The sequence below is a fragment of the Bombina bombina genome, chromosome 8, assembly GCF_027579735.1.
Source record: "Bombina bombina isolate aBomBom1 chromosome 8, aBomBom1.pri, whole genome shotgun sequence".
Lineage (NCBI taxonomy): Eukaryota > Metazoa > Chordata > Amphibia > Anura > Bombinatoridae > Bombina > Bombina bombina.
The window spans coordinates 175,507,658-175,517,182 of NC_069506.1; the positions used below are offsets into that span (position 1 = coordinate 175,507,658).

Consider the following 9,525-nt stretch of genomic DNA (forward strand, 5'->3'; position numbering starts at 1 on the left):
AGTCCGCCGTCCCACGCCTATTCCGCTAAGCCTGGAGTCCTTACTGGGTTCCTACCCTCCGTCCTAGGTCCTGTTCCCCTCTCTCCTCCCCAGATGATCCCCTCCCCCCTGCTCTTCCTTTCCCTTTCACATCAGATTAATGTGAACGACTTAGATAACCCCCCCATACCGGAGACAGGGGTAGTGTATGTATGTTTATTTAGCTTACACATTGTACTTCCTTAAGTTTCCACTGTTTATGTTATGTCGTTGAAATTGTACGCATTGGTCGTACTACTGCTGTACTTGCTTATTTTATTTGAAAATCTAATAAAAATCTTTTTAAAAAAAAAAAATTGTATTCTCTATCTGAATCATGAAAGAAAAAATTTGGGTTTCATGTCCTTTTAATGTTACCTTTCTTCACACTAATCTTCTTACATAACTTAGAATCTACTAAGAAAGATGTGTCCAGTCATATGAGAAACATAATATATCTTGTTTAATAAATTATAGTACATCAATCACATGCTTAAAGTACTGCTTTGGATCCACAGAAAACTGCTAGTCCCGAGTGGAAACTGCCAGTAACCCAAAATGCTGCTGCTGATTGTGTTACCGGAGTCACCGGACATTTTTGTTCCCAAGTTAATACTCACAGGTTAAAGGGACAGTTCACCAAAAAAAAGTTTCTCCTTTAAATTGTTCCCAATGATTCAATTTACCTGCTGGAGTGCTTTAAATTATTTACAAGTAGCTCCTTTACCCCAATTTTGGCATTTGAAATAACTGATTTAGCCTGTGGTATCCCAACCTATACTGAATGTTTCTGTACTGGAGTATATTCTATTGAATAGCCTAAGTAAACACAGCCAGCAGAAGAGATTACACTCTCAGTGGGGGGCATGATAGTGAAGTAATAAAATTATAATTTTCCATTGTTCTCTCTAAGTATTGAGCTTTGGTTTGCTAGACAAATATAAGATAAGGAAGCAAGTCTGTGTACATAAAAGTGATAACATAATGAGATCTGATATTACCTGAAATTCAACCCATTGTAATAGGCTGTGGTATAAAAACACAAAACCAGCTACTTCATATACACAAATAAACCTGAAAATGCAATTTCTCATACAATTTATACTCTGCAGCTGGTATAACAAGTCATTGAAAAAAAAAAACATTAATATAAAAACAATTTTACGGTGTACTGTCCCTTTAAAGGGACACTGAACCCAAATTTTTTCTTTTGTGATTCAGATAGAGCATGCAATTTTAAGCAACTTTCTAATTTACTCCATTATCAATTTTTCTTCGTTCTCTTGCTATCTTTATATGAAAAACAAGGCATCTAAGCTTTTTTTCTTGGTTCAGACCTCTGGACAGCAGTTTTTGATTGGTGGATGAATTTATCCACCAATCAGCAGGGACAACCTAGGTTGTTCACCAAAAATGGTATATTTAAAAGAAAGATACCAAGAGCATAAAGAACATTCGATAATAGGAGTAAATTAGAAAGTTGCTTAAAATTTCATGCTCTATCTGAATCACAAAAGAAAAAATTTGGGTTCAGTGTCCCTTTAAAGGGTTATAAAATGTTTTCTTTTTTTCAACTAATAAAAACATGTCATCAGCTAGGTAAAGGTTTACATATTTAATCCCACTTACTTTGATTTTTAAACGAAGTTTGCTTCAGAATAAAAATTATATTTTTATTTCTCCTCCAAACGGCACTAATGCCTGCCCCTAAATGTAGGCTGGGTTTTCTCATTACCTATGCAATTCCATTAACCAATAGCAGGGCAGCAAGGATAATCTAATTTGCATATTTAGATTACAACTGTTATTTGGGCTTGTCATGTATGTACAAGAGAAGTTATTGTCCTATCTGGCCAGTGACAGAAAACTGCCTGCAGCACAGTGAGTGGCTGCTGCATGCATGGTTAGTGTAGGTTGTAAGCAGCCATGGAACAAGATCAGTGACAGATGAGACACATCAGCGGCTGTGATCAGTTAAACATTTATTTCCTCTAAAGCACACGCTCCTATCAGGTTCCGTACCGGGATTCCTGTGACACTGTCTAATTAGTGAGTATTGCCTGAGTCAGTGGGGGACCGAAGACACAATGTCATTGAAAGGAGCTGTGCAGGCAGTTTGCTCCCTACACTGGAACGTCCCTGGTCCCACAAGCAGAGGTCTTAAGCTTCTACAACTAACACTCAGCAAATGAGCATCCATGGGCAGGTTTATGATGTATACTCAGCAGGAAAACAAAATGGCCCAGTGCAAGCTAGTTTTGTGTTTGCTCCTGGAACCAGCTATAGTGATAATATATGTTGCTCCAGCATTACTGCTTATATACGCTAACTGCACCAGCGTCCTCACCACTCCTAACACTAACGCTGTGTGCTCAACGCTGCAAACAGCCCACTGTCTAGGAGCTACTGCAGCGGAGACGGCTCGTTTGTCACAACGATCAGATGTACAAGAGACCTCACGAAACAAGCCCAAACCCCTCCAGACCAGGGAATAAAAAACTATATCGGAAGGTGCCCAGGGTAATACAGGAACAAATGATAGTGGAGCCGGAACTTCTTCCACATAAAACATATGAACCTTATTGTCACATTAATAAAACCACAGTATATGGACAATAAAGGTCATATGTTTTGTATGGAATAAGTGCCGGCTCCACTGTCATTTGTAATATGAGGGCAATCACATGATATGTTCCTAGTAATACCCCGCACTCTGCTCCGGCTCTTAAGCTTGACAATGAGATTTGCGCATGCGTGGATCACAGAGAAGACAGAATGCGCATGCGGGCCGCCATGACTGTTCTACCTAGGTAGAACAGTTTGATTTGATATACATGAGGAGGATCCGGAGGGGTTTGGCAGGATAAAGGTTTATTTTTGTAAATTGCAGGTAAACAAACAAAAATTGCTTAAAGATGTTATTTGCAAAGTAAAAGTTTATGTCACAAAGTTTGCAATTGTGTAAAGTTTTTTTTTAGGTTTACTATCCCTTTAAGCACAAAGACTTGCAGGGTCCATTAGGCTAAAATGGCATGTACTAACAAATTAGACCATATGCACTAGAAACCATAAGTGATAAAAGAAATGGCTCTCTGTGGTGGCTTAGTGGTTAGCTATGCATGCTTACAAACAGAAGGTCGAGAGTTTGAATAAGTGAAAGTGATAAAAGATAGTGCGATTATAATGTGTTCTTAATAAATATTCATAATGAGATTTCCTGTAAACAATAAAAAGAATGATCATATATTACATTCACATGCCTTGAATATATATTTCTTTTGATTTGATCTATTTTAATATACATATTATACTACTTGTATGCATAAGCCAGTAACATGCTTATGTCTCACCTCCTGCTCTGCAAGATCAACCCGTTTTTTGCGCATGCGCTCCTCTTCCGCAGCTTGCGCCTCATCACGCCGTACACGCGCAACATTGTCCTTGTTCCGCACATGCCAACTCTTCTTCGGTAAAATGTTCATTTTTGTTTGGAGCTACTACTGGTTACCACATAGAAAAAAATGTAACTCTTCAAATAATTAAATCTTCCTATGTTTGGAATCGTGGGCAGTTAGAGGTTGTACGATATAATACAGCACACGCTATTGTCCAATAAAATATATTTCGGATTTACTCGTTAAATGCAATTTTCCTCAATTAATGTCTGCAACATTCCTCAACTTCCGGGTCATAGAAAATAAACATGAGCATTTCCGGTGATTTCATTTGTAGTTCCTGTTTATGAAAACCCTTCGCCAGGATTTACAGGACGCACTGTAAAGCGCAAAACGAGTCGTGCGCATGCGCCGTATTAGCTTCGTTGTAATGCGCATGGCTAAAATAGATCTCCGTTCAAAGATTGCGAATGTATCCTCTGACGCTCCGTCGTCACCCATGCTGTTCATGTTTCATTGCGTAGCGGATATATGTTGTGTAATTATATTTTTTTAGCAGCCACAAAGATGACATTATATTTGTGCCTACGGGAATGTTTGTAAAACGCTAATCTGGGTCTTCAATTATATATATGTATTATATACAGCTGGTCAAATGGGGAGCTAACACACCATGATTTAGCTCAGCCGTGATTTTATCACCAATGTGGCCCGGGGGGCAATTTCAATTTTCAACCCTTCCATACATCATTATTTAATATAACATTTTCATGAAGCTATATAATGCTGGAAACGAGTTTTTTATTTTTATCCTATGCTGCATTTGGTTAAATTATTATAAGTTCAGAAGCCATCCTCATAAATTTTAACCAAATACATTATAACATCGTAGAAAGAAAAAAAAACAAGTTTTATGTCTTAAAGGGAAACTCCATTACCAAGTGGGTATGGGATCAAAAAGAAGAAACGTCTCAATATACATTGTGTTAAAAAAAAAAAAAGAGGTGCACACTCTGCCCAAACATTCAACGACCAGAGACCAGCGCTCCAAGAAACATCTCCCACGCAGCGGTACTCAGCCCAATCTGAAAAACACCGCTGTCTTCACGCTACCGCAACTGCACGCCAAATGGGAACGGCCCCAGGAAGATGACGTCACCAGTGCTAGTTCACACTGAAGCGCTCCACCAACGCCAAACACAAATATCAAACACGACCAAGGAGCAGCACCCGGGAATCCGAAAAGGACTCAGCAGACTCTTCATATGACATCAAATGATTTAATATGCACCCAAATGCATATTAAATCATTTGATGTCATATGAAGAGTCTGCTGAGTCCTTTTCGGATTCCCAGGTGCTGTTCCTTGGTCGTGTTTGACTCTAGGTGCCCATCTTGGGGACATACTAACTAAACAGCATATTGGAATGATGGGATGATTGGCTGCAATGCTTAACACTGTCAATAGGTGTCAGTATACTTTTTACACACATAGTAATGACTTGTAACAAAACGTTATTTTCTGCAGTGCTTGATACTAAGTTGCATAAAGTAGTTGCAAATATTTAACTATTCACTTGCTAATATATATACAGTTGTATAATGGAATCATAGTAAATTATATAGAAATACAGGTATACCCCACTCATACAGCGGGTTAGGGACTGAAGCCCCGCTGTAAAGTGAAAACCGACTTAAAGTGAGTCAAGGCATTTTTCACTTGTTTTTCACTTGCCAGTGTGTTTACAAGCTTAAAAACATGTTTGAAATAACATATATAGGTGTGCAATAGTGCTAAGTTTAGTTTAACACTAGCACAAGACAGTACACTACTGTATTCAGTTATGCAGACAGTAGAAAGGGATACATATACTGTATACAGGTACTGTACAGTACAACATGTAGTACAATACAGTGGTATGTGCTTTATTGAGAGAAAGAATGAGGCAGGCACAACTTGAAAAGCCGCTTTAGATTCAAAACAGAAGGTGCTTTATTCGTATTCCATATAAAAATTATACATGCAGACAGGCTAGGTGGACAAAAAGGTATGTGCTTTATTGCTTACCTTTGCTTATGATTCATCATCTTAGTCTTCAATGCAAATCAGTTTTGAAGGTGGAGAACTTGACAAAGATTCATCAGGTCTTGATGTTGAAGGTGATGATGATGGCTGTGGGACTTTATTAAAATATGATAGCAAAGAAGTTTGCTTCATGGACTGACGCTTCCTTTCTCAAAGTATTTCTTTATAACATGCAATTGCATTTGACACAATTTTATTAACTGAAGAACTTCTTTCAAAATTGCCATCAATCTGCTCCAAACCTGCCAAACCCTTTTCAATTAAACTGACATATTCCTCTAATTCTTTTGTTGGCATTTCCCTAATGCAATCTGGGTCTTCATCAGTAGAACCATCAGTTTCAAGAAACAGTCTTCTTTGCTCTTCAATCATAATCAAATCTTCATCGACTGTCAATGGCTGGTCATGAGATGCAAGTAATTCTGTAACATCTTCAGGCTCCACTTCTAGTTCCAGTTGTCTAGCCATGTCCACAACGCTAGCATTGACTTCCTCTACCGAAGTCTCAAAGCCGGGAACATCATCCATAAAGGTGGGGATTAGCTTTTTCCACACACGTCTCAATGCTGATTCTGAAACTTCATTCCAGGAATCTCTAATTGCTTTAATAGCATTTAGAATTGTAAATCCTTTCCAGAAGGCTTTTAATTTGTTCTGTGTAGCACCATCAGATGCATCGCTATCTAAGGCAGTTATAGCAGCAGTAAATGTCTTCTTCAAATAATATGCTTTGAAGGTTGCAATCACTCCCTGATCCATAGGCTGAAGAATTGATGTGGTGTTTGCAGGCAAGAAAACAACTTGAATCTCGTACATTTCCATTAAAGCTCGTGGGTGAGAAGGTGCATTGTCAGTAAGCATTAAAATTTTAAAAGGAATTTTTTTTCCTTGCAGTAGGCTTCAACTGTGGGTTTAAAATAATCTGTAAACCATGTTGTAAATAGACTTGCAGTCATCCAGGCTTTAGTGTTTGATTTGTAGTAAACAGGCAGGCTAGATTTAGCATAATTTTTCAGAGCCCTGGGATTCTCAGAATGGTAGATCATCATAGGCTTCAGCTTCAAATCACCAGCTGCATTAGCACCTAAAAGCAGTGTTAGTCGATCCTTTGCAGCTTTGAATCCTGGCATTAACTTTTCCTCCTTTGCAATGAATGTCCTAGATGGCATTTTTTTCCAGAAAAGGCAGTTTCATCAACATTAAATATTTGCTGTGTGGAGTAACCACCACCTTCTATAATTTTAGCCAGCTCTTCTGGAAAAGCCTCTGCAGATTCAACATCTGCACTAGCTGCTTCCCCTTGCACTTTAATGTTGTGCAGATGACTTCTTTCCTTAAACCTGTTAAACCAACCTCTGCTAGCTTCAAAATTTTCATCTTTAGCACTCTCACCTCTATCAGTCTTCATTGCATTAAACAAGGATAGTGCTTTGCTTTGAATAATGGCTTGGCTTAAAGGAACATTGTGGCTGGTTTGATCTTCTATCCAAACCACTAGCAGCTTCTCCATTTCAGCAATAAGGTTGTCTCTCTTGCGAATCACTTTTGTGTGCACTGGAGTAGCACTTTTTACTTCTTTTAAGTATTTTTCTTTAGCGTTCACCACTGTGCTAACTGTTGTGCGAGCCAAACCCAACTTGCGGCCTATATCTGAGTTGGACATGCCTTGCTCACTCATCTTTATCATTTCCAACTTTTGATTCAATGTAAGAGGCTTATGGATCCTCTTTTTTTCCATCACCTGGAGCCAGGGCCATTGCAGAAATGTAGAAATAAAATAAAGACTAAAATACAAAACAGAGATGATACTGGGAGTGAATTTTTAAATTATGAAAAAAAACATGAAAAAAAGATTGTCTGCTCCTATTGCAATGATTGGGTTTACCTTTGTGCTTACCTTGAATAGTACAGGTAATAATCTCATATGCCTCCTTCATCTCATACAGCATGTCTATACAGTACCATACCATAAACCATAACCTAATGTACAGTACTCTACTGTACCTGTACTGTATGCCAGATCCTTATTTTATGTGGAGATCTCACACCATGCCAAACAATACTGTACTGTACTAAAGTAGGTTATGTTTTATGGTATGGTACTGTATATGAGATGGAGGCATATGAAATGCTTACCTGTACTATTCAAGGTAAGCACAAAGGTATTATGACAATAATACTGTATACAGTACAGTACATACAGTAACACTGCATATACTGGTACTTGTACTGTACCTTTATTGGCCAAAAAATACTGCTTATGAAGAACTAGACTTGTGTGTACGGTACAATTACTGTATGGACTTAACAAATAATCCTGTACAGTACTGTACCTTTAATGGACAAAAAATACTGTAATGCTTATGAAGACCGGTATAATTATGGACTTACCAAATTATCTGGTACAGTACAATACTGTACTGCACAGTTTTAGCAACCCTAAAGTCTTTCCAACGTACTCTGTAAAACCGCATGCAATTTTTCTCCTTACTTGCGATGTCTAAGTCCTGCGCTGTGCCGCGCTGAGAAACTACTTCCGGGTTTGCGGCGGCGACGTATTAGCGAATCGACGTAAAGCGGGGTATACCTGTAATAGAAAAAAGAGTCAATACTTTTGTAGGACTAGATTACTGATTTAATATAGTATATGTATGTGCAAAGCACAACCTTTTACCTGTTTTGATAGGAACCTGTAAATATATGTTTTAAACATGGGGATTATGGGTTACACATGGCAAGGAAAATATTTGTTTTATTTCTGATAAAAATATGGTTAGAATTATTTTTCTACATGGGGATTATGGGTGCAATATCATGGTTACACATGCAGAGGAACACATTTGACCTGTTTCTGATATGAATATGGTTATAATTATTTTTATACATGGGGATTATGGGTGGAATATTATGGTTACATGTGTTCCTTGGCATGTGTAACCATACGTTTCTGATAGGAATATGGGTATAATTTTTTTTTCTACGTTGGGAATATGGGTGGAATATCATGGTTACACATACAGAGGAACACATTTGACCTGCTTCTGTTAGGAACATGGGTATATTTTTTTTCTACATTGGGATTATGGGTGGAATATCATGGTTACATATGCCAACTAACATCTTTGACCTGTTTCTGATAGGAATATGGGTATAATTATTTTTCTACATGGGGTTTATGGGTGGAATATCATGGTTACACATGCAAAGGAACATATTTCACCTGTCTCTCATAATAATATGGTTAAACATATTTTTAGATATGGGGATTATGGGTGGAATATCATGGTTACACATGCCAACTAACATCTTTGACCTGTTTCTGATAGGAATATGGGTATAATTTATTTTTCTACATTGGGATTATGGGCGGAATATCATGGTTACACATGCAAAGGAACATATTTCACCTGTTTCTCATAAGAATATGGTTAAATATATTTTTAGATATGGGGATTATGTGTGGAATATCATGGTTACACATACAGAGGAACCCATTTAATCTGTTTCTAATATGAATATGGTATAATTATTTTTATACATGGGGATTATGGGTGGAATATCATGGTTACACATGCCAAAGAACATATTTGACCTGTTTCTGATAGGAATATGGCTATAATAATTTTTCTACATTGGGATTATGGGTGGAATATCATGGTTACTCATGCAGAGGAACACATTTAATCTCTTTCTAATATGAATATGCTTATAATTATTTTTATACATGGGATTATAGGTGAACTATTTGTTTTATTTCTGATAAGAATATGGGTATAATTTTTTTTATACATGGGGATTATGGGTAAAATATTTGTTTTATTTCTGATAAGAATATGGGTATAATTATTTTTATACATGGGGATTATGGGTGCAATATCATGGTTACACATGCAGCGAAACACATTTAATCAATTACTAATATGAATATGGTTATAATTATTTTTATATATGGAGATTATGGGTGGAATATTATGGTTACACATGCCAAGGAACATGTGGTTACACGTGTTCCTTGGCATGTGTAAC

General features: G+C 37.4%; 2 protein-coding genes across 3 annotated transcripts in view; both read right to left on the minus strand.

Moving 5' to 3' along the window:
• Positions 1–3,783, minus strand: part of LENG1 (leukocyte receptor cluster member 1) — a 151,222-nt gene extending 147,439 nt beyond the window's left edge. The window contains exon 1 of one of the 2 annotated variants that reach the window (XM_053690728.1): positions 3,369–3,776. In XM_053690728.1, the coding sequence (XP_053546703.1) occupies positions 3,369–3,500 (132 nt within the window). In that variant the 5' untranslated portion in view covers positions 3,501–3,776. Of the gene's footprint in view, positions 1–3,368 lie in introns of both variants that reach the window. The other variant, XM_053690729.1, reaches the window with a different exon arrangement.
• Positions 3,784–5,502: 1,719 nt separating this feature from the next.
• LOC128638917 (tigger transposable element-derived protein 1-like) lies at positions 5,503–7,237 on the minus strand. Its single transcript, XM_053691045.1, is given in 3 exon segments — positions 5,503–6,377; positions 6,380–6,679; positions 6,682–7,237. Coding segments are annotated over 3 exon segments (1,731 nt in total).
• Positions 7,238–9,525: the final 2,288 nt, after the last annotated feature.